This window comes from Pantherophis guttatus, chromosome 3 (assembly GCF_059756535.1).
Source record: "Pantherophis guttatus breed Tessera chromosome 3, ASM5975653v1, whole genome shotgun sequence".
Lineage (NCBI taxonomy): Eukaryota > Metazoa > Chordata > Lepidosauria > Squamata > Colubridae > Pantherophis > Pantherophis guttatus.
The window spans coordinates 203618181-203643979 of NC_142065.1; the positions used below are offsets into that span (position 1 = coordinate 203618181).

A 25799-nucleotide genomic window follows, 5' to 3' on the forward strand; every position below is an offset into this window, starting at 1 on the left:
TGAAGTGCCATACAAAGACCAAATAAAAGCGTAATCAATAGCAGCCTTGAAATTTATTGGGCATTTTTGCTGTTTTGAACCTTTCACTGTGAAATGCAAAGGGCCACCTTCATTTTAAAAACAGTTTTCAGATGAGAAGAAAGTGATTTCCATCACAGCAGGAGAATTTAGCATCATTATATCCCGGTACACTTTTTAATGCTGCCATCAGCAGTCTTACTGTATGCATTTCAAATGTGAGGCTTGATGTGTCCTGCAGAAGTAAATTTAAATGTCTTTATTATGGGACAAATTCCCTATGTATGTATTACTTCCTCCTATTTTCCCTACAATAACAACCCTGTGAAGTGAGTTGGATTGAGAAAGAGTGACTGGCCCAAGCCACCCAGCCGGTTTTCATGCCTAAGGCGAGACTAGAACTCACTGACTCCTGGTGATTGGCCCTAAATCACCCAGCTGGTTTTCATGCCTAAAATGAGACTAAAACTCACAGTCTCCTAATTTCTAGCCTGGTGCCTCAGTCACTAGACCAAACTGAATCTCCAATGCTTTCATAGTGTTTCCTTTGTAATTTAGCTGTGGTAATTGGGCAGAGGACCTGGATTTTGGGAGGCATCTCACCGTTCCCCTTCCCCCCTTGCAAAACACAAACATTAAATAAAAAAATAAAGTTCAAGTAGTAAGAACTTTCACTGAAACTTCCTCACCAGTGGAACCATAGATAAGATTCCTCCACTTTAATATCCCTACCCATCAGTGGTTAAATCCAATTTTTTTTGCTACCGGTTCTATGGCTTGGTGGGCTTGGTGTGGCTTGGTAGGCGTGGCAGGGGAAGGATACTGCAAAAACTCCATTCCCACCCCACTCCAGGGGAAGGTTACTGCAAAATCCCCATTCCCTCCCCACTCCTGGGGGAAGGACATTGCAAAATCTCCATTCCCAGCCCATTCTGGGGCCAGCCAGAGGTGGTATTTGCCGGTTCTCCGAACTGCTCAAAATTTGCGCTACAGATTCTGCAGAACCTGCTGGATTTCACCCCTGAATTTTCATGCATTTTCTCCATATTTCTGTTTCAAACTTCCTCTGGATAGAGTTGGCTCCAATCCTGGCCTTTAATGAAACTTGTCATTAGATGGCTTGCATTCCTTACTTTGGCTTGAATTGGATTCTTAGCATAGTACAGCTATGAATCTCAAATGGACTCTACTGCAGGGAAACCGGGGAAAAACGTTTTTTAAAAAATCCCCTGTGTTTTTTTTGGAAGGGTGTGGCTCTAGGATGGAACAGGTAAAGAGCCCTTTCGGTGGCATTAAAAATATATTTTCCTTTTGTTGTTTGGGCAGTGGACAGTAAACAAATGATAATTTTAAATCTTTGTAGGCAGATTCCAGCAAAGCCTAATGAAAGTCTTGTATTAGTGTTCAAGACTAGCCTCACCCTGTTGGAAATACCTCTTTCCTGTTACACTTAGAACTCTTATCAAAATACAATTATTCCTCAACTTATGATTGATTGCTTAGCAACCGTTTGAAGACCCAGTGGTGGTTTCAAAATTTTTACTACCGGTTCTGTGGGCGTGGCTTGGTGGGCGTGGCAGGGAAAGGATACTGTAAAATCTTCATTCCCACCCCACTGCAGGGGAAGAATACTGTAAAATCTCCATTCCCTCTCCAATCCAGAGGAAGGTTACTGCAAAATCCTCCCGATCAGCTGGGAGGCAGAGAATAGTTGGGGGTGGGGCCAGTCAGAATTTTTATTACCGGTTCTCCACAGTATTCAAAATTTCCGCTACCGGTTCTCCAGAACTGGTCAGAACCTGCTGAAAACCACCTCTGGACGGACCCCAAAAAAGGTACTTACGACCCAGATTTTATATCCAAGCTCCCTCTAAGCTCACATTGCCACATTCTAGGTGAAATTTTTGGGCATTTGCAGTGTTCTGAAGTCAACTGACAATTTGCATTGCTTTTTCTGAAAACCAACATTTATTTCTGGTTTCCTGGCAAAAGAACACTCATCCTGAACAATGGCTTTGCTTAACAATTGCCCCTCAAAAGTGGTAAAATCAAGTATGGTCACCCACTTAATCACCATCATGACTTACAACTGTAACTGTGGGCAAAAATACAAATTGTAAGTCTACTTAGAGTCATGTTTTCAAAACCATCCTTTATGCAATTATTCCGATTTTCTTGGTTAGCCTGACACGCTGAGCCCTAAACTCAGCTAAGCTCATAAAACACAAACACAAGTGTGATTGGTTTCTTTGTAATTTAATTTATCACGTAAAGGGAGCCATCGTCTTATTCTTCTAGGAGGTTCTATGGTGAGAAACATCTACTGTGTTTACTCAGCATGGTTAATTTGGTTACCGAATCTACCCATTTTCTGTGTTTACACAATACACTGAACAATGAACCAACCAAGTGTAAAAGTAAACAAAGCTTGAATTCTGCATGAAGGCACTGAAGCCATTCAATCCATTTGAGTATGTGGTTAGTGGTTGTATCGAAAAAAAACAACACGAATTGTTTTTTGAATTGTGGATGATCTCATATCATTCTTTTCCAAGCTAAAATTCCTTTTTAAAATTCAGCACGTCATATATGTCCATACTTCACCTATAAATAGGTTAAGAGCACAACTGAGCACAACATTTCTTCGCTAAGCAATACAGTTATTGAGTTTTGCCCCATTTTCCGATCTTTCTTGCCACTGTTGTTAAGTGAATCACTGCAGTTGGTAAGTTAGTCACCCGGTTGTTAAGTGAATCTGGCTTCCCCATTGACTTTGCTTGTCAGAAGGTCGCAAAAGGGGATCACATGACCATGGGGACACTGCAGCCGTCATAAATACAAGCCAGTTGCCAAGCGTCTCAATTTTGATCACATGACCGTAGGGTGTTGCAACAGTCGTTAAGTGTGAAAAATGGTCGTAAGCCACATTTTTCAGTGCCGTCATAACTTCGAATGGTCACTTAACGAATGATTGTAAGTCAAGGACTACCTGTATTGACTCTAAACAAGGATTTGGGCAAACATGTTAGCTTCAAAACTAGTTGGTTTGTTTGTAGTTCACTGCATCCTATGGTCCCAGCACATCATATTATTGTGCTTTGCTTCTTTATCATTCTGTTTATAGTTGTCAGCTTTCATCATTTTGAACATTTTTATGATCTGGCTGTCTATTCTCATCTAGAGTTCTCATATTTCAGCAAAAAACCGTAGCCATCACTCATTCATGTCTCTATCAAGTCTCTCCAGTACTAATGCCTATAACCTTTAAGCTCCTATATGCTAAATCCATGCTTTTTTTTGACTTTTCCCACATTTCCTGCTGTTGGCTGATCCGCACTGATGCTATGTAGGTCACATCCAAATTCCTCAGGAAAGAAAAATGACATAGGCGATGTTTTGCATAACTGTCAAGCCAAAAAGGAGGCAATCACATTTTAGTCTATTGTTGGCATGTGGTTTTACGTGAAGGGAGAAAAAGGAATTTCGGCTCATTTCATCTCTGTATATTAAGACCACCGCAAAATTAAAAAAAAAAAAAAAGATGTTGAGACTCTAGAAAGAGTGAAGAGTAGAGCAATAAAGTTGATTAGGGGGCAGGAGGTTAAACGTATGAAGAACAGTTGCAGGAATTGGTTATGTTTATTTTAATGAAAAGAATGACCAGGATAATATGATAGCAATGTTCCAATGTTTGAGGGGCTGCCACAAAGAAGAGGGGGTCAACCTATTTTCCAAAGCGCCTGAAGGCAAAAGAAGAAGGAATGGATGGAAACCAATCCAGGAAGGAACCAAGCAGTGGTGGGATTACAAATTTTTTACTACCAGTTCTGTGGGCGTGGCTTGGTGGGCATGGCAGGGGAAGGATTCTGTCAAATCTCCATTCCCTCCCCACTCCAGGGGAAGCTTACTGCAAAATCTCCATTTCCTCCCGATCAGCTGGGACTTGGGAGGCACAGAATAGATGGGGGCAGGGTCAGTCAGAGGTGGTATTTACCGGTTATCTGACCTACTCAAAATTTCCGCTACTGGTTCTCCAAAACTGGTCAGAACCTGCTGAATACCACCTCTGGAACCAACCTAGAAGAAATTTCCTGACAAAACAATCAACCGCAGGAACATCTTGCCTTCAGAACTTGTAGGTGCTCCATTACTGGAGTTTTTCAAGAAGAGATCGGTCAGTCATTTGTCCAGAATTGGACTGAATGACCTGCAAGGTCCCTTCCAACTCTGTTATTCTGTTAAATAATCTTCAGATTATGACAATTTGTTCAGCAACTCGGAGTTTTCCCCACTCTCGAGACACTCTATGCTCTGCATAGTGACTGCAATGGGGAGAGCCGGGATTGCATGGGTGCCTTGCTTAATGACAGTGGCAACTTAATGACTGTAATTCTGGACTCAATTGCGGTCTTAAGTTGAGGACTACCTGTATTGCTTTCATCAAATGGCCAGGAATTTTGAGAGAGCTGTAAGTAACCCCAATTCATTGGAAAGAAACCGGATTGAAGAGAATTGGACTAGTCTCGACTCTTATTGTAATCCTAGTCCCTTTTATCCCAAATCCCCATCATAAGGGGTGTCTGCAGAGGTGGGTTAAAAGTTTTTAATATGGTGGCCAGAACCGTGCAGTCCAAACCCACCACCTTTCTCATACATTAAAAACAGGACTTTGATACCTTGGTTGCAGGGGTGGGCTGCTGGGAGTTCGCAGGGGTTCAGGAGAACCTCTAGCTAAGATTCTATGCTGTTCGGAGAACCTCCAAATCCCTCCTGGAACTCCTGGCTGGCCCCATCCACCCCTGCCCTCCCAGGAGTCCCCACACGGCCCGTTTTGGATTAAGGTAAGTGCAGGGCGCGCACGGAGTCTCAGGGAGGGTGAAAAACAGGCCTACTGGAAGTTTGGGAACCTGTTTCCGGATTCCAGAAGGCCTCCTGAGCCTGGGGAGGCTGTTTTTGCCCTCCTGGAGGCTCAAGGAAAGCCTCTGGAGCCCGGGGAGGGCAAAAATGTCCCCTCCCCACCATGGTGCAGGAGGCCGACTAGGCCACGCCCACCCAGCAACCGGGCAGAGAACCCCTTGCTAAAATTTTTGAAGCCCACCCCATCTGGTTGTAACTGACGACTTGTTTTTACTTACTATTCACCACCTTATACAACATCTGGAAAATCAGTCTGGCTTTAACAGATTTAAGATATTCAGCTTCTATTGTTGCAGAATGTTTGGAAGGAACAGAAGTTTTAACGATCTATTTAAACTAACCGGAAAGTGGGTTCCCTATGAATATTCCACCTTGATTTAAAATGGGTAAAATTAGGACATTAATGTTGTGCATTATTTCCATATGATAATCTGTTCTTATAATAAAATAATTCATGTTAAGAAACAACACACCTATAATCCGCCCTGGTATATCAGTATTTTCTTGAGAGACAAGGGAAGTTTCCATGTTAGGTGATTAATTCACTAAGTGCTTTTTCAGATCAATTTAAACTCACTGTAGGTGGGATAGAGCTTAGAAAGGAAACGTAGGAGTACAAAATATTTTCAGGTTCTTTGTACCCCATGTTTTCTGTATCTCTACATGTTTAAATTCTCTTCATTTTCTGCAGTCTCTCTAAACTGCTGTCAAATAGGAAATTGTGTATGATAGTTGCTATATATATTGCCGGTCAGTACATCTCTATCTATCTATCTACCTACCCTGTTTCCCCGAAAATAAGACATCCCCTGATCATAAGACCAATTGGGCTTTTGAGCATATCCGCTAAAATAAGCCTCACCCCGAAAACAAGCCCGCCCCAAAAATATTTAAACCCAGAACTGGAACTCAGATAAGACAGCAAGAGGAGCCCCATCTTGCTCCATGCACCCCAAAATAATAAGACTACCCCGAAATAAGGTCAAGTGCTTATTTTGGGGTTCAAAAAAATATAAGACGGGGTCTTATTTTTGGGGAAACACGGTATCTAGCTATCTGTCTATCTATCTATCTATCTATCTATCTATCTATCTATCTATCTATCTATCTATCTATCTATCTATCTATTAATGTTCTTTAATCTTAGAATACATGGGCCTGTCAGTATATCTATAGCACCTGGTGTGGCAGTGTACAGGAAAGGTTATATAATTTGACATTTATTGAACTTGGCATAGCTTCCCATGTTCGCTATTATTTACGTTTGTATGACATCAAATAAATTAAATCAAATACGATTTCTTTATCATATGTGCATAGCCGTCCAACTCACATAATGAATCTAGGCGGAATACCTGATAAAACAAGAATACATAAAAGCAAAATACATTAAAAACAATAAAACCACAATTTTAAATGAAAAATGAAAACAAGTAAAATAACAAAAATGGCGGCCAGCACCCAGGGAGTGCACCAGTTTATGATCAATTGGTTCTAGTGGTTAAATGGTTTAGTGGTTAAGTATCAGTGGTGGGTTCCTTCTGGTTTGGCCCGGTTCCGCCGAGCTGGTAGCGGTGATGTTATGATGTCACCGAACTGGTTCTGCCCCCCTGCCCTCCTCACCCCCCCTCGCGTTATTCTTACCTTTTATTGGCCCCACCCCCAATCTATTGCTGCCTCCTGAGTCCCAGCTGATCGGCTAGAAGGAAAAAAAACTGTTTCAACTCTTGCCGGGGGGGCTTCAAAGGGCCACCCTACAGCTGATCAGTGTTAAAAGGCAGTGTGGTGGTAGACCAGTGCGCTCGAAAAACAAATGGGTAGACCAGTACAGCTCTGCAAGCAGTTAAAAGCCTGGTAGACCAGTTCCTCTGCTAAATCCTAAAGAATTGTCACATGATCATCAAGCCACGCCCACAAAATAAGCCACGCCCACAAAACTGGTAGTAAAAAAAATTAGAACCCACCCCTGGATCATGTGACCTTGGGAGACCGCAAGTGTCATAAATGCATGACAGTTGCCAAGTGTCCAAATTTTGATGATGAGACCATGGAGACGCTACAACAGCCAGTGGTGTCCGAAAGGATCCTGTCACTTTTTTCAGTGCCGTTGTAACTTTGAACGATCACTAAACTAATGGTGTTAAGATGAGGACTGCCTGTAAGCATCCCATGAGAGCAAAAATCAATGAAATTACCAATGGTAACTCAGTAATATTGACAGAATAAAAGAGTTGGAAGGGATCTTGGAGGTTTTCTAGTCCAACCCCCTGCTCAAGTGGGGACCCTATAGCAATGAGGGCTAACCTTTTTGTCATTGCGTGCCGAAAGTGCGTGGGCACAACAACGTGTGTGCGTGCCTGCACCCATAATGCAATGCGCGCGTGCCCCCTGCGGCCCATTTTTGGTCCCAGGAGGCTGCAGGGAGGCCTGCTAGGCCCAAAATGGGTCACGGGGGGGGCGTGCTGCACCCCCTCTGTGCTCCCCCTGTGCATGCGTGTGTGACCCCCCTCAGCCCCCTGCACATGCGCAAGCAACCCCCCCAGGAATGCATATGAGTCTGCCACATGCTCCCTGCCCCCCCCCACGCATGCACAGCAGAGACCCAAAAATCAGCTGGCTGGCAGGAGGCGCACATGCATGCAGGGTGGAGCTTAGCTGGGCGATGGCTCACATGCCCACAGAGAGGACTCGCCATCACGGCCCTAGAGCATTCAGGCAAATGTTCGTCCAATCTCTTCTTAAAACTTCCAGTCTACCATCTGGATCTCCCAGCTTGTTTTTAATCTGCAAACTATCAAAATAGGAAGCTCAACAAACTCCACGTGGGCTCAGCTGCACAACTTATATAGGCCCCTGTAAAGCCCAGGGGATCATGAATTGAGTATTTTACCGGTCGTAAAAAAGAACAGGCAAGCAGCTGCGTGTCCCATATCAAGATCTATTTATCTACCTCTCTTTGAAATGTCCCTTTGACCCCGTTGTGTTAGGTAATTCCATTTCAGAAGACGGGGCAAAAAAATGATGGTAGCGGTAATATTCATTAACGTCAGTCTTAGGCTATGGAAAGAAACCCTAATTCATTTGCCAGCTTAGACTCAGCTGAGGCCATCCATTTCATTTTGGATAGGTCAAGAAATCAATTGCCCGGCAGGTCACTCGCTTGTTGCCATTAGCTGATGACACTCGTTTTGCATATGTGTGTCCTCCTTCCATCCATAGGTTTCATCTCTACTTAACCCCAGAGATTTTCAGATGCCATCAAAGTAGTCCCTCAGGGCAAAGAATTCTGGCTAATTTAGTCCTATAAATGCCTGGGAAAAAGCTTCTGTCCCTTGATCTTGTCCCTTCTTTTTATGTCCTTTATTGTTTTTTTGGATCTTCACTTTGTGTTTTTTGTTTTGCAGTTGTCTTGACTTCTACTGCTGTCTTTTATTTCTTCCCTAATGGAACGTGTTGTTATAACTTTTAGGAGGTGTGTTTCAAGAACTTGCCATAAGCTTTTGTACCCATCAGCTTCTCTTGTGTTGGAGCTAAACTAACCGTCATTAGTTGTCCCAAAAGTGCTTTTTCAAGAGGCAACCGGACTTTCTGGTTTTTCTTTGAAGATGTTTCGCTTCTCATCCTAGAAGCTTCTTCAGCTGAAGAAGCTTTTTGGATGAGTTGAAGAAGCTTCTTGGATGAGAAGAAGCTGAAGAAGCTTCTTGGATGAGCTGAAGAAGCTTCTTGGATGAGAAGAAGCTGAAGAAGTTTCTTGGATGAGTTGAAGAAGCTTCTTGGATGAGAAGAAGCTGAAGAAGCTTCTTGGAAATGTCTTCAAAGAAAAACCAGAAAGTCCAGTTGCCTCTTGAAAAAGCACCTCGGGGACAACCATGACCTAGATGACTGAGAATCTCCATAGACATCACTGTTGTTGTTTTTAACCATTTAGTCGTGTCTGGCTCTTAGCAACGTTATAGGCAAAGGCTCTCCATGCTATCCTGACAAGCACAGTTTCTTTCAATTGTTCAACTTTGCATCAGATTTGATGTTATCAAGCCAGCCTGTCCTTTGTTTACCCCTTTTTGCACTAATCATTCCTAGCATATTGACTTCTCCAATGAGTTTGCACACCTAACATGGCCAAAATAAATCAGACATAGTCTTATGATATTTAGCTTCTAGTGACGTGTCTAGTTTTATACTATTTAACACCTCTCTGTTAGTTATTCTGGCTGTCCATGGTATTCTGCAATAATTTAGTCAGCACCACAGTTCAAAGGCGTCAATTCTTCTTTGATCAGCCATTCTTAGTGTCCAACTCTCACACCCACACGGCATTATAGGGAAGACTATTGCTCTAACTAGCCTGCTTTTTGTACTTATATCAATATCTCTGCTTTTCCAGAACCATCACCAGGAATTGAAAGTGGAAGAGCAACTAAGATGATTAAGAGCAGCTAAGACGATTAAAGGCCTGGAGACTAAAACATATGAAGAACGGTTGCAGGATTTGGGTTTGGCTAGTCTAGAGAAAAGAAAGACTAGGGGCGACATTACAGCAGTATTCCAGTATTCGAAAGGCTGCCACAAAGAGAACTGGGTCAATTTATTTTCCAACGCACTAGAGGGCAGGACAAGAAACAATGGATGGAAACTAATCAAGGAGAGAAGCAACCTGGAATTGAAAAGAAACTTCCTAACGGCGAGGACTATTAACCAATGGAACAGCTTGCCTTCAAAAGTTGTGTATGTTTCATCACTGGAGGTTTTTAAGAAGAGACTGGACAATCACTTGTCTGAAATGGTATAGGATCTCCTGCTTGAGCAGGGGGCTGGAGTAGAAGACCTCTAAGGCCCCTTCCAGCTCTACTCTGATTCTGAGACTCTAGAAGGAGTGCAGAAAAGAGCAACAAATATGATTAGGGGGCTAGAGGCTAACATATGATATTGAGGGAACTAGATATGTCTAGTTTAATGAAAAGAAGGACTAGGGGAGACATGATAGCAGTGTTCCAATATCTCAGGGGCTGCCACAAAGAAGAGGGAGTCAAGCTATTCTCCAAAGCACCTGAAGGCAGGACAAGAAGCAACGGATGGAAACTAATCAAGGAGAGAAGCAACCTGGAAATAAGGATAAATTTCCTGACAGAACAATTAATCAGTGGAACAGCTTGCCTTCAGAAGTTGTGGATGCTCCAACACTGGAGGTTTTTAAGATGAAATTGGACAAACATTTGTCTGAAATAGTATAGGGTTCCCTGCCTAGGCAGGGGTTTGGATTAGAAGACAACCAAAGTCCCTTCTAACTCTGTTATTCTGTTACAGCCAACATAGTCTTAAAAGAAGCATATACATATTTTGGTATGGCACAGAGTCTCTTAATATAGCAAATTCTGCCAGTAGTTTATATAAAGAGTAGTAGAGTACTATGTCAATTTAAGCATTTTTTAATTTTAGCATTTTTTAACAGCAAGTATTTCTGGTACTTGCTTCTAGGAACCATATCCAGGGGCACCTAATACTGAATACATGAATAACAGAGAAATCTTTTTTTTCCCCCTTGACATTAAGTGCCTATTTTAGATACACATACCAGTTGATATGATATCAAAACCCAACCAGCAACTGTAATCTGAAAGAAAGAGGGAAGTGTTGGTAGACAAGGGGGTGACGAAACAGAGGTTTGGGCTTACAGTTAGAAGCAGAGGCGCAAGAAAACTATTTCGGGAGCTGCGATGTGAATTTTAGAGTTTTCAAGTGGCAAATGGGAATGGAAAAAAAAAAGACTCGTTTAAAATTAAATGATGCTATTAATATGATGAATGAATGATAGCCAAAAAAAAGTTCCATAAGTGCTTTTGCAAAAGACATCTGGACTTTTTTTATTTTATTTTATTTGTCAAGAACGTATTAGGTATAAGTATAAACATAGATAGGATACATAAAATAGATACAAATGGAACATTAGGACAGGGACCATAGGCAGGGACCATGGTGCGCTTATGCACGCCCCTTACAGACCTCTTAGGAATGGGGTGAGGTCAACAGTAGACAGTCTTAGGTTAAAATTTTGGGGGGTTTGGGGAAGAAACCACAGAGTCAGGTAGTGCATTCCAGGCATTGACCACTCTGTTGCTGAAGTCGTATTTTCTGCAATTGAGTTTGGAGCGGTTCACTTTAAGTTTGTATCTATTGTGTGCTCGTGTATTGTTGTGGTTGAAGCTGAAGTAGTCACTGACAGGTAGGACATTGTAGCAGATGATTTTGTGAGTTACGCTTAGGTCATACTGAAAGCGGCGTAGTTCTAAATTTTCTAAGACCAGAATTTCAAGTCTGCTGGCATAAGGTATTTTGTTGCGAGCAGCAGAGTGGAGAACTCTTCTTGTGAAATATTTCTGGACACGTTCAATTGTATTAATGTCCGATATGTAGTGCGGGTTCCAGACAGATGAGCTGTATTCAGTCTTTTCTATTTTGAAGACATTTTGCTCCTCATCCAAGAAGCTTCTTCAGTTCTGACAGTCAGGATGAGAAGCTTCTTCTTGGATGAGAAGCAAAATGTTTTCAAAGAAAAGCCAGAAAATCCAATTGCCTTCAGAAAAAAAAAAGTACCTTTTGGATCAACCATGACTGAGAATCTCAATAGTCAATGGATAGAAACTAATCAAGGAGAGAAGCAACCTAGAACTAAGGAGAAATTTCGTAACGGTGAGAGCAATCACCCAATGGAACAGCCTACAGAAGCTGTGGGTGCTCCATCACTGGAGGCTTTTAAGAAGAGAGTAGATAGTCATTTGTCTGAAATGGTATAGGGCAGTGATGGCGAACCTTTTAGGCACAGAGGGCCCAAACTGGAAGGTGAGCATGCATGTGTGTGTGTGCCAGAATGCCAGAAGCCTGATGATCAGCTGACCAGCGGGCATGCGCGCCTTGGAAACCCGACAACCAGCTGGCCAGCATGCATGAGCTTGTCGGAAACCCCGACGATCAGCTGGCTGAGCTGGGGCAACGGTGCGTGTGCCCACAGAGAGGGCTCTGTGTGTCACCTCTGGCATGCGTGCCATAGGTTTGCCATCATGGGTATAGCAGTGGTGGGTTCCTCCCGGTTCCGCCCGGTTCTGACGAGCCAGTAGCGGTGACGATATGACGTCACCGAACCGGTTCTGCCCCCCCCGCGTTTACCTTTTATTTGGCCCCACCCCCAATCTATGGCTGCCTCCTGAGTCCCAGCTGATGGCTAGAGGAAAAAAACTGTTTAAACTCTTACCGCGGGGCTTCAAAGGGCCACCCTACAGCTGATCAGTGTTAAAAGGAAACAAATGAGTAAACCAGTGTCTGCAAAAATAAATGGGTAGACCAGTGCCTGCAAAAATACATGAGTAGATCAGTGTCTGCAAAAATAAATGGGTAGACCAGTGCCTGCAAAAATACATGAGTAGATCAGTGCCTGAAAAAATACATGAGTAGATCAGTGCCTGCAAAAATAAATGGGTAGACCAGTGCCTGCAAAAATACATGAGTAGATCAGTGCCTGCAAACATAAATGGGTAGACCAGTGCCTGCAAAAATACATGAGTAGATCAGTGCCTGAAAAAAATACATGAGTAGATCAGTGCCTGAAAAAATACATGAGTAGATCAATGCCTGCAAAAATAAATGGGTAGATCGGTAACAGCCTGGTAGACCAGTACCTCTGCTAAATCCTAAATAATTGTCACATGACCATCAAGCCACGCTCACAAAATAAGCCATGCCCACAAAATAAGCCACACCCACAGAACTGGTAGTAAAAAAAATTAGAACCCACCCCTGGGGTATTCGAGCTGGGGATTGGACTAGAAGACCTCCAAGGTCCCTCCCAGCTCTATTATTTTATGTTCTATGGTTTTCAGAGAATTTATCAAAATGTCTCACTGAAATTTCTTGGAGGACTGGGAGCTACTGAAGGATCAAAGGAATGTCGCTTAGTGTAGCCTCTGGGAGAAACGTCTTTATCCCTTTGCATTCTCCGCTGTCCTTCAAAAGTATTAAAGGAAACTGATGTTTTGTATTTAAGTGGTGAGATTAAAGGGCTATGAAAATCTGAAAGTTGACTCTCTTAAGCAGGTGAACCTCCCATTTCCAAAGCTGCTTTCAACCATCTGTCTCAAAAAAAAAAGAAAAAGAAAAAAATGCCGGAAGGGAAAAAAAAAATCCTCAGAAGTTGAAGTGAAGCTGAACTCAGAGCCGCAGATGATAAGCTGATTTACTTGCTGATTCAGTTTTGCCTTTGTGTTTTGAAGCTGTCATGCCAGAGCAAGTTACGCTTAACAAAGGCATTTAAGGCATTCGAGATTTGCAAGAACAATAAGCAATAAAGCCCTATACTTTGGAACGGCTGCATTCAGGAAAGAAACGGAAAATGCAACAAATGAGAAATGCGTAAAGAGCCGGAGAGGGGAAGGTGGTGTGTTTGGCAGGGGTGGAAGGAAGATAATGGGATTGCTGGAATGGAGTCGCTTTTCTGTTCTGCTTCCTCGATGCAAAAGGCCGTTGGCAATTGCTAAAATTGTCAAGTGTAAAGAACAATAATAGGATGAAATCATTGACCAATATAACAAAATAACAGAATAGCAGAGTTGGAAGGGACTTTGAAGATCTTCCAGTTCAATCCTCTGCCCGAGCAGGAAATCCTATACCATTTCAGAGAAATGGTTGTCCACTCCAATCTCTTCTTAAAAACCTCCAGTGTTGGAGCACTCACAACTTCTGGAGACAAGTTATTCCACTGATTAATTGTTCTCACTGTCAGGAAATTTCTCCCTAGTTTTAGGTTGCTTCTCTCCTCTTGTTGTGCCCCAGCTACGGATCCCAAAGAACACAGCACACACAAAGTCTATATAAAACTTAAATTTACTAAAATAACTCAGTCTTTTCCAAACAAAGGCTGTTAATAAACTTTCTTAACAGCCTACAAGAAACCAAAGATAAAGTAATCACAATCTTACTAAGGTTGGCAGAAAGCCCAGAAGAAATTTGCAGAGAATCCAGACGTGAAGGAGAATGAACTAAAGTTATTCCCTACAACTTGCTTCAGTCGGCATTCCTCCTTAAATAGGCTAAGGGAGTGGCTAATTAGCCCCAAGCCTTACTCTCGAGGAGACCTCCTCCTGAGGAGCCACTCCTGCCTTTTGGCAGCTCTGCGCCTCCATGCATCGAGAAGAGGCTCCTCCTCTTCATCCTCTTCACTTAAAGGAGCTTCTGGAGGTTCTGAAGGCCCTGGCTGAATCCCTGCCTCTGGCACCACATCTTCTCCAGCCTCCTCATTGTCTGACTCGAGTGACAGCTGCACAGGCTGCTGGTGCAACACCACACCAGCCTCCTCGCTGTCAGAATCAGCTACAATCCACACAGGTTGCTGATGGGCCACAACACCTCTGATTAGTTTCCATCCATTGCTTCTAGTCCGGCCTTCAGGTGCTTTGGAGGATACGTTGACTCCGTCTTCTTTGTGGCAGCCCCTCAGATATTGGAATATGATCAGCGGCTGCAGTAAAACTTCACAAACTGACTACTGTACAGGTAGTCGAGTTAACAGAAATCCACTGCCTTGCTGAAATTTCTTGGAGAACTGGAAGCTATTGAAGAATCAAAGGTATGTAATTTAGCATAGGTCCTGCAAGCTACGGTTGCTTGATGACCATTTGAAGTTAAAGAAGCGACGAAAAAAGGAGACTCACAACCTGGATCAGGAGTGAAATCCAGCAGGTTCTGACAGGTAATGGAGAACCGATAGCAGAAATATTTTGTAGTTCGGAGAACCGGCAAATACCACCTCTGGCTGTCCCCAGAGTGGGATGGAAATGGAGATTTTTGCAGTATCCTTCCCCTGCCACGCCCACCAAGCCATGCCCACAGAACCGGTAGTAAAAAAAATTGAATTTCACCATTCACCCGGATCCAAAGTTATGATGCCCCCCCCATGGTCACATGACCACACTTCTGGCGCTTGGCAACACAGCTACATTTACCGCCATTTGTGGTGTCCTGCGGTCAACATGACTGGGTTTTACAATAGTTTTGCCCAAAACTGCCATTTACTTCTGGTTTTCAGCAAAATTGTGCCACAGTGAACAATGGGTTCACTGAAGAACTGCACGGTTGGTTTCACAACTGCCGCATTCGCCTAACAACCTCCTCAAAAAAGTTTGTGAAATCGGTTTGGTCACATGACTGACCCGTTTTACAACCGTTACGACTTGCAACTGTAGTGAATAAGCTCCATTGGGGTTGTAACTCGAGGGCTACCTGCATTTTAATCTATTTATTTTTAGTTTTTCCCTTTAAGCATCCTCCCAGTTTTTGTTTTTTTAAAATTTCTGATACTTCTGCTTCACAGATCCTTTTCATACTGAGCAAATTCATTTTATTACCGGAAAATGAAAAGCATTGCATTATTTATTTAAGGCGGAGGAAAAATTAATGAAAACAATAATTCCAGAGGTTATGAATAGCTATAGTAAAGCAGCAGAGAACAGTATAATAAAATAGTCCTTTCCAGACCTTATGATTACATATATATATATGTGCCCTAACATTTTCAATCATGTAAAAAAAGAAAAATCTAGGTCAGGAATGGGGATCCTAGTCTGGCTTAGTTAGAGATTAAACCAGGTTGGGCAAGGGAGTCAGATACTGGATAGCAGGCAGAAATCTATGTTAGTAAATCCCCCCATTTCCTTTGACCTCCAACAATTGAGCTTTAAAATAGTCCAAAATACTAAACTATTAATCCCATGGTTTTGATGGTGTTCAGTCAAGCAGGAATTTAGGGCTTGGCTAACCCATTCCTTTCTATGAGGCTGATTGTCGATAATCTACCATTGGTGGAAGCCAATAAGGTTCGCAAAAGCCATGCTTGATTTCCTATTCAATGATGAAATCCTCAGTTATCCTAGCCTACCTCCAAAGATTACTGTGAGAATAACAGAGAGGAAACATGTATGCTTCTCTGATCTTTTAGAATTAGGAAGTGGATGGACTAGGGAGGTCTTTCCCTTCTCCAACTGTCTGCTGTGAATTTAAGATAAACCCACAGTACAGACTTCCTTTCAGTATTCCGTATGTCAAGAAATTGTAAGTCTTGTGGTGTCACCATAACTTGGCAGCATTGCTGATTTTACACTTCCGGGATCCTAGGTTATTAATGCATCCTACTTCGAGTTGTCCAACTTTCTCAGTTTACATATGAGGAAGTTAGATGTTTATGGCAGGATCCAATCTGGATCAGACGCTGAGACCAGAGGTTTAGCCTTCCAAGCTTTCGAACTTCTGCTGGACCCTATTCTCAAGGAACTTCTCTCTACTGGAATGTGTGCTTTGAGCTATTCTATGCATCCTATAGGGACTGGGTGGCTCAGTGACTAAGATGCTGAGCTTGTCAATCAAAAAGTCGGCAGTTCAGTGGTTCGAATCCCTAGTCTGCGTAACAGGGTGAGCTCCCGTTACTTGTCTCAGCTTCTGCCAACCTAGCAGTTCAAAAGCATGTAAAAAATGCAAGTAGAAAAAATAGAGACCACCTTTGGTGGGAAGGTAACAGCATTCCGTGTGCCTTTGGCATTTAGTCATGCTGGCCACATGACCATGGAGACATCTTCGGACAGTGCTGGCTCTTTGGCTTTGAAACCGAGATGAGCACCGCCCCCTAGAGTCAGGAACGACTAGCACATATGTACGAGGGGAACCTTTACATTTACCTTTTATGCATCCTATTTATGTGGTGGCTGGTTGGGTGTGGCTTCTTACTGGTTGATTGGGGTGTTGACGGCCAGCTATTAAGTCACTGGCTGTTGTGTCCTTGTACTGTCAAGTCTTCTGCTCCTAAATATCAGATAAGGTGGTAGTAAATCACCACTCCTGTTAAATGACAAGGGCCCGTTTCCCAGGCTTCAGTCATTTCCCTGGCTGTTTTTGTGCCTGCTCGTCCAACAATCTTTCTAGCTGCTAAATTGAATGCATGTCCTTGTTCATTGCAAAGTGAGGCCACCCATGAGTGTGGATCTCCTCATTGCACCTTCCTCCCCACTCTATCCTACATAGTTACTAGGACAAGCCATGCAGGGATTGTACAGTTGCTTGATTAATATTGACAACCCAGTTTATTGATGCTGACTGAGGGCCTTGTAGCAGGGGTGAAACGCTACCGGTTCACTCCAGTTCGGGTGAACCGGTAGTGATAAAAACTACGAGTTTGGGTGAACCGGTAGTAAAAAAAAAAGCTACCATTTCAGTCGAACCGGTAGTTTAATATGGTAGTTAAAAAGCTACTGGTTCTTCCAAACCAGTATTTCCGACAATCAGCTGTGCCGCGTGGTTTAGCTTTGCTTGAAAGCAGGAAATCCTGCTTTCTAGCGAAGCTAAACCACGCGGCACAGCTGATTCCCCCCTTGCTGTTCTACTTACCTTCCGAAGCCTCCTTTTGGCGTGTACTGCGCATGCGCGTGTGTGTTTGGTGCACACTGCACATACACCCGCAGCACGTGCTTGGCGTGCAGTGCGCATGTGCAGCCAGCACACTGGTAACAAACCGGATCAGATTTCACCACTGCTTTGTGGGATGGACTTTATAATAGCAATTAGCAATAGCACTTAGACTTATATACCACTTCACAATGCTTTACAGCCCTCTCTAAGCGGTTTACAGAGTCAGCATATTGCCCCCAACAATTTGGGTCCTAATACTTGCAATATGGTTTTTGTAGTACTGTTGCATTGGCTCTAGGGCCAGATTTGGCCATCAAAATTACCAACAATTAAATGGTTTTATAAAAACAAGCATCTCTCCCTTATGAAACCCGAAGCCCACCAGATGTTTTGCTTTCAATTTTTATAATTCCCAGTAAAGAAGGAGAAGTTACCTTTGAAGTTTTAACTTAGCTTGCTTTCACTTCCCGTAACCTTATCAGCTTATCAAAGGAAGTTGCTACAAAACTAATTTGGATTAAGTGCTTTGATCATCCAAACTACTCTGCATAAAATTAAGCACCGCTATCAATAGTGGCTATTCATATAAAATTTAGAGATGGGAGTAAATACTGTCAGGATAAAATGCCCCATCAATTTCTCCAGCATCAGAAAGCTTGGGCCATTGAGCCCCCGATTTTTGTTGCTAAGTAAAACATTTGGCTAAGTGAATGTTGCCCCATTTTACGACCTTTCGTACCACCGTTGTTAAGTGAATCACTGCTGTTACAAAGTTAGTGGCATGGTTGTTAAGCGAATCTGGCTTCCCCATTGACTTTGCTGGTCAGATGGTCGCAAAATATGATCACATGACCCCAGGACACTGCAACCGTCATAAGTACGAGTCAGTTGCCAAGCATCTGAATTTTGATCACATGGCCATGGGGATGCTGCAACGGTCATAAGTGTGAAAAACGGTCATCAGTCGCTTTTCCAGTGCCGCTGTAACTTCGAACAGTCACTAAACGAATTGTTGTAAATTGAGAACTACCTGTACAAGTAACGCTGTAAGATACTACAAGCATTGTTATTATACTATTCAACCAATGTGTATCGGATTTTCATTATGACTGAAAGCAGTTGTGTCCCAAATCTTGTTCTCCTCCTGCAGTGTCTTCCTCCTCACCTTATTCACATTTATTTATTTATTTATAAAATTTATAGGCCGCCCGACTTACTTTGAGGCAATTATGGGTGGCTTACGCACAGAAGCATTACATATTCACATACAGAAAACCTTCAATAAGATTCTGGAGAAAGAGCAGAGCAGGATCAGCCACATTAATTGTGCCACCAACTTATTGCTCCAATATACAGTAGTGGCCAAAATTATGGAAACCTTTTAGGAAAAGTGTATTTTCTAAAACTAGCTAATAACACCATTTTTTTTTTTTTTGGAGTAGTACCATAACATTATATATCAGTGGAAAGATAATTTAATCAGGAATGTAATGCAATAACTTTTATGAAGGATTTGCTGTTAGAATAGCAGTTGCCGTATAAAGAAGAAAAGTGAAACACGTAGAAAAAAAATGAGATATGCAAAAATGATCACCATAGAAAAAACGAGATATACAAAAAGGATCACCATGTCAGTTAATACTTAGTTGGGTCACTTTTAGCATGAATTATGGCTACGTCTTCCCATGGAATGAAGCAAGTCTTTTAGTTCTGCAGATGTTATAATGCGAAACCAAAATTGAAAGATGGCTTCTATTAACTGGGTTTTATTGCTGGGTCGCTTCTGACTAACAAGTTTCTTTAGTCGGCTCCATAGATTTTTCAATCTATGAATCTATAAGGCCTGGGCTATTCCCAGGCCATTCCAGCAGTGGAATATGACTATCTTGTAACTCCCCCAAAAAAGTGGTGTTATTAGCCATAAAATCTCAAAATACACTTTTCCCAAAAGGTTTCCACAATTTTGGCCACTACTGCATGGTATTATATACAGGTAGTCCTTGGTTTATGACCAAAATTGAGACCAGAACTTTCATTGATAAGCGAGGTGGTCATTAAATTGTGCCCAATTTTCCACACTTTTTTTGCGGTTGTTGTTAAGCAAATCTTCATGGTCATTAAATGAAACATGATCATTAAGCATATCCGGCTTCACCTCCATTTGACTTTGCTTGTTGGGAAGTGATCTGGGAAGGTTCCAAAAGGTGATTACATGATTCTCCGGGACATTGCAAATATCGTTAAGTGCATCCTAGTTTGCCAAGCATCAGAATTTTGGTTATGACTACGGGATGCTATAAAACTGCTCATAAATCACCTTTTCCCCCAGTGCCATCGTAACTTTGAATGGTTGTTAAACAAATGATTGTAAGTCAAGTTTTACCTGCATGTGAAAAGGCCATGAATCAGGGATGAAATTCAGCAGATTCTGACAGGTTCTGGAGAACCAGTAGCGGAAATTTTGAGTTGTTCGGAGAACCGGCAAACACCACCTCTGGCTGATCCCAGAGTGGGGTGGGAATGGAGATTTTGCAGTATCCTTCCCCTGCCACGTCCACCAAGCCACACCACGCCCACCAAGCCATGCCCACAGAACCGGTAATAAAAAAATTTGAATTCCACCACTGCCATGAATATCTACCTCAGTCATTGTCAAGTATTTCAATCTTTATTTCCCTGTTTATTAAATGGCCATAATAGCCACTTTTTTTACAGAGATCAGGAAAAATTCACTCTTTTTTAAAAAATTGTATTTGCGTGCCATCTTTCTCTGTTCAAATGGCATTGGCTGCATAAGTGTGTGTGCGTTTCTTTTCTCTGTGCATGGGTCAAGGTGCTTATTCTGTATTATCTCAGTCTAAACAAGACTAGTGTTTTAACAATGACAGCAGCAAGGATCATGTGGAGACTCTAGAAAGAGTGCAGAGAAGAGCAACAAAGATGATTAGGGGACTAGAGGCTAAAACACATAAAGAATGATTGTTGGAATTGGGTATGTCTAGTTTAATGAAAAGAAGGACTAAGGGAGACATGATAGCAGTGTTCCAATATCTCAGAGGCTGCCACAAAGAAGAAGGAGTCAACCTATTCTCCAAAGCACCTGAGGGTAAGACAAGAAGCAATGGGTGGAAACTAATCAAGGAGAGAAGCAACTTAGAACTAAGGAGAAATTAGATTAGATTAGAACAATTAACCAGTGGAACAACTTGCCTCCAGAAGTTGTGAATGCTCCAACACTGGAAGTTTTTAAGATGTTGGATAACCATTTGTCTGAAGTGGTGTAGGGTTTCCTGCCTAAGCAGAGGGTTGGACTAGAAGACCTCTATGGTTCCTTCCAACTACAACTCTGTAGAGCAAGGGAAGAGGTAGAATTGCCAAAATCGCAGAACCATTTCTCAAAAGGCTACAATTTTGTAACTCCTAACAACAAACAGGGTTCTTCAACGCAATGTTACACTTCAGAAGATTTTCACCAAGCTGTTATTTTGGCTCAAAATACTGTTTCTTACCGATTCCATAATGAATCCCTTGAGGAGAAGCTGGACAATCTGGAAGCTGAAGATCTCATGTCTCAACACAAGGAAATTACCTGCAGAAATTTGAGGGGGTGAGGGAGGGAAAAGAGGGACACACGCTAATTAAAATCAAAGAGAATATATCCATGAAAAAGCATACTTATTAAGCACACCTATGCACTCTTTTTCTCAATGGCTCACTTCATACTCGAACAAGCAAGAACAATGTCTACAGTTACAAGATATAATTCCCACAGGAACTGCCGCCAAGTCATTTGACATAAAAAAAAAAAAAACTATTCTGAAGTAAACAATTACACTTCTTATACTGTAGTTGACACAGCATTTTTTTAATCTCTGTGTGGCAGAAACTGCTCAAATTATAACCATTTCATCCCAGCTGATTAAGGAAATGCTTCCTGCAACTGTCCCTTGAGAAAAAATAGAAATGCATACTAAACGCTTAAGTCCAGATTAATAAAATCTTGCTCCTGCATTTCCATAATACATCTTGACCAAATAAATAAACTCTTATTAATCTTAATGCAATGACCTGACTAAGGCAGTAACGGAGTTGCTTTTTAATCTACTGTGGCGTTTTGCTAAATCCAAGTCAGTTTTTCTTTAAGTGATTGAAAACAGCATTTAAGCAAAGATATCATTGTGACAGACAGTTCTAGAGACTGCAATATAATGAGAAAACATTATGTGAATACAAGTAGCCCTCAGTTTACAATCATTTGTTGCCTTGAGTCATTTATAGAAATAATAAAGTCAGGATAAAGATAAATAAGTAAATAAATTGCTAGTAAATTTGAGGCGAGCGTTCATACCACCACCACATCTTTAAGATGTGAATCACACATAATGCTAAATCATAAATCACATTTAATTTTGTTTGGCCACCGCAGAGTGGTTTATAACCTAGTGTCAGCACTAGAGTAAACGCAGCGACCTCAAAACCTGACACCTAGCAGTGTACAATCTTTTAATTTACATTATTCATACATAATCACAAATACAGCCATACATATTGTATATGTCTTTTATGTAACTCTTTATATCTCCCTACACCAGTGGTGGGTTGCCCCTGGTTCAGACCGGTTCTATAGAACCCGTAGTGAAACCAGCGGGAAGCTCCGGCCCAGGGTTCTAAAATTTTTTACTACTGGTTCTGTGAGTGTGGCTTATTTTGTGGGCGTGGCTTGATGGTCATGTGACAATTCTTTAGGATTTAGCAGAGGTACTGGTCTACCAGGCTTTTAACTGCTTGCAGAGCTGTACTGGTCTACCTATTTATTTTTGGGGGCACTGGTCTACTCGTTTATTTTTGCAGGCACTGGTCTGCCCATTTATTTTTGCAGGCACTGGTCTACTCATTTATTTTTTGCAGGCACTGGTCTACCCATTTATTTTTGCAGGCACCGGTCTACTCATTTGTTTTTGGAGCCACCGGTCTACCACCAAACTGCCTTTTACCACTGATCAGCTGTAGGGCGGCCCTTTGAAGCCCCACGGCAAGAGTTTAAACAGTTTTTTTCCTTCTAGCCCATCAGCTGGGACTCAGGAGGCAGCAATAGATTGGGGGTGGGGCCAAATAAAAGATGAGAATAACGCGGGGGTGTGGGGGGGGGCAGAACCGGTTCGGTGATGTCATATCGTCACCGCTACCGGCTCAGCAGCACCGGGCCGAACCAGGAGGAACCCACCACTCCGGCCACTGACCCAGATGTCATTAAAAGCTTCTGCGCATGCGCAGAAGAGCACACATGCGCACGAGCAAAGCAAGTGGACGCACATGGGCACGATGCGAACCAGTAGTAAAGATAAGTAGAACCCACCACTGCCCTACACCTTTTTATAACTCTTATATACCCATGCCTTCTTTAATGGAACTGTATTCTTCCACCATGCCTTATGCTGGTCTAGTTAGGATCATAATAAAGACTGATTACATTTCATTTAATTTTCTTTTTGTCAAAGTCTAGGTTCATATGTCAGTGTACGTCAAAATCAGAAAAACTGAATTACTGCTTGGTGTAATTCTTTAATCCAAGCCATGATGTCATGTCTTTCTTTTCATTGCCAAGAGAAAACAGGAAAAAAAAACCTTTTAAAAATAGAAATACAACCCTGTTGTATCAAACTGAGGGCCAATCTGGGTCAGGATTCTGCACCATAATTGTGACACAGGTACCAACAGGAAGCCCTCAAGCATGGCGGTCAGTCCAGGGGTAGATTCTAAATTTTTTTACTACCGGTTCTGTGGGTGTGGCTTATTTTGTGGGAGTGGCTTGATGGTCATGTGACAATTCTTTAGGATATAGCAGAGGTACTGGTCTGCCAGGCTTTTAACTGCTTGCAGAGCTGTACCAGTCTACCCATTTATTTTTGCAGGCACTGATCTGCTCATGTATTTTTGCAGGCACTGGTCTACTCATTTGTTTTCTTTTAACACTGATCAGCTGTAGGGCGGCCCTTTGAAGCCCCGCGGCAAGAGTTTAAACAGTTTTTTTCCTTCTAGCCGATCAGCTGGGACTTGGGAGGCAGCAATAGATTGGGGGTGGGGCCAAATAAAAGGTAAGAATAATGGGGGCGGTGGGGCGGAGTGGGGCAGGAGAGCCCAGCTCCCGAACAAAGAGAACTGATTCAGTAACGCCGTATCGTCACCGCTACCGGCTCGGCTGAACCGGGAGGAACCCACCACTGGTTCAGTCCCTTCTGCCTTAATATTCAGAGATTTTTTGTGTGTGTAGGCATTGTATTGGTAGACTTCTATTGCTTATGCCTTTGTTGGAAGTAAAAATCTTATTCCAAGCTGGGAGAAAGACACAGGAGAAATGGATTGAAGGCAGGCTGCAATTGGAAAGGAGGTCTCCATTTATTTCTTTAGGGGAAATATTCTATTCTGTCCAGGGGTGGGCTGCTGGGGGTTCTCAGGGGTTCGGGAGAACTTCTAGCTAAGATTCTGTGCAGTTTGGAGAACCCCCAAATCCCACTCCTGGCTGCCTCACCCCCCTGGACAAAGAAGCAGGGCAGAGATTACAATGAGTTCAGGGGTTGTTATTATATTCTTTGACATTTTCATAAATTGCACTCCTACAGATATCTTGCTTCCATTTGTTAGATATTTTCATCTTTTTCAGCAGGCATCTTACTATGAGAAAGCTAGTTTATTCTATTGGTGAAGGCACCAGACTAGAAACTGGAAGACTATGAATTCTAGTCATTCCTTAGGCAGGAAGGCCATCTGGGTGACTTTGGGCCAATCACCAGGAGACTGTGAGTTCTGGTCCCGCCTTAGACATGAAAGCCAACTGGGTGATTTTAAGCCAATCACCAGGAGACTGTGAGTTCTGGTCCCGCCTTAGACATGAAAGCCAACTGGGTGATTTTAAGCCAATCACCAGGAGACTGTGAGTTCTAGTCCTGCCTTAGACATGAAAGCCAACTGGGTGATTTTAAGCCAATCACCAGGAGACTGTGAGTTCTGGTCCCGCCTTAGACATGAAAGCCAACTGGGTGATTTTAAGCCAATCACCAGGAGACTGTGAGTTCTAGTCCTGCCTTAGACATGAAAGCCAACTGGGTGATTTTAAGCCAATCACCAGGAGACTGTGAGTTCTGGTCCCGCCTTAGGCATGAAAGCCGGCTTGGTGACTTTGAGCCAATCACCAGGAGATTGAAAGTTATAGTTCCATTTTAGGCATGAAAGCTGGCTGGATGACTTGGGCCATTCACTGTCTCTCATCCCACTTCACAAGGTTGTTGTTGTGAGGAATATAAGAGAGGAAGGAAGATTATGTTTACCACTTTGAGTTATTTATAAAAATAATAAAAGTAGGATAAAAATCTAAAATAAAATAGAAAAAAATTAATGATTTTATTTTGAATGAGATACTTGGAAGCTCATGTATTTTTGTCATTTTTTGCATTTATTTACAGATACATTGGCTTGACTGAGTAGAGTGGACTGCATAGGTCTTATGGAACAGATCATAGTAGATCTTCACCAGACTATTTAGAGCAGGGGTGTCAAACTCAGGGCCCGTGGGCCGGATCCAGCCTATGAGGTGCTTAGATCTGGCCCACGGGCCACCCTAGAAGCATTGCTGCCCTGCCAGCAAAAATGGAGGTCGGAAGGGCCACCTGTGGGCTGCCTCTGGCCACGCCCATTCTGGCCACGCCGAACCCAGCCCCCCCAAGGTCAAACACAACCCTGATGTGGCCCTCAATGAAATCGAGTTTGAGACCCCTAATTTAAAGAATAGGAAAAACGATCCTTTTTCTGAATTTTTTTTCTTAAAGGTTGCTGCATTTCTGCAGATTCTGGGGAGCCTTCAGACCCCTATCTCATGTGTTATTTACAAACTAATATGCTGGCACCCATTTATGCTTGTTGGAACCCAAAAGAGCAATTTTCTCATTTGTGAAGGTTGATTGTGAATATTAGTATCAAACTCCCTGATAAAACTGGATTGGAGTTAGCCATGAAAAGAAAGAAGAGAAGGAAATGTTACCAAATCCATGTTAATTTTGTTGCTGTCTCTCAACAGCAACACTAAATCACAGAGTTTTTGACCTTGAGCTATAATGCGAGCAAAACATAATTATAGTTCTTTTTTCTGTCTTAGCAAATAGATGAAAGATTTGAGAGAGGCTGGTTCACACACTGCATTCCCCCCCCCAACAAATGGGGAAAACTTGGGGAAAAGAGATCACTTTGCATTACCTCAGAAAACAGGAGGACATTTTAGTGGGAACTTTTAGGGAGACATAACTCAGTAGCAGAAGCTACCAGCATTATATCAATGGCATTCATCAGTATGATGACAAAGCAAGTTATAAATCAGAGGGTAATGCATGTGGGTGTGTTTATGGTTTCCATAAGATTTGGCAACTTTTGAA

General features: G+C 42.4%; 1 protein-coding gene across 1 annotated transcript in view; it reads right to left on the reverse strand.

Moving 5' to 3' along the window:
• ASAP1 (ArfGAP with SH3 domain, ankyrin repeat and PH domain 1) overlaps nucleotides 1-25799 on the reverse strand; it is a 194109-nt gene that overhangs the window by 128698 nt on the left and 39612 nt on the right. The window contains exon 2 of the mRNA XM_060681834.2: nucleotides 20886-20965. Coding sequence (XP_060537817.1) covers nucleotides 20886-20944 — 59 coding nt within the window. The 5' untranslated portion in view covers nucleotides 20945-20965. The remainder of the gene's footprint in view (nucleotides 1-20885; nucleotides 20966-25799) is intronic.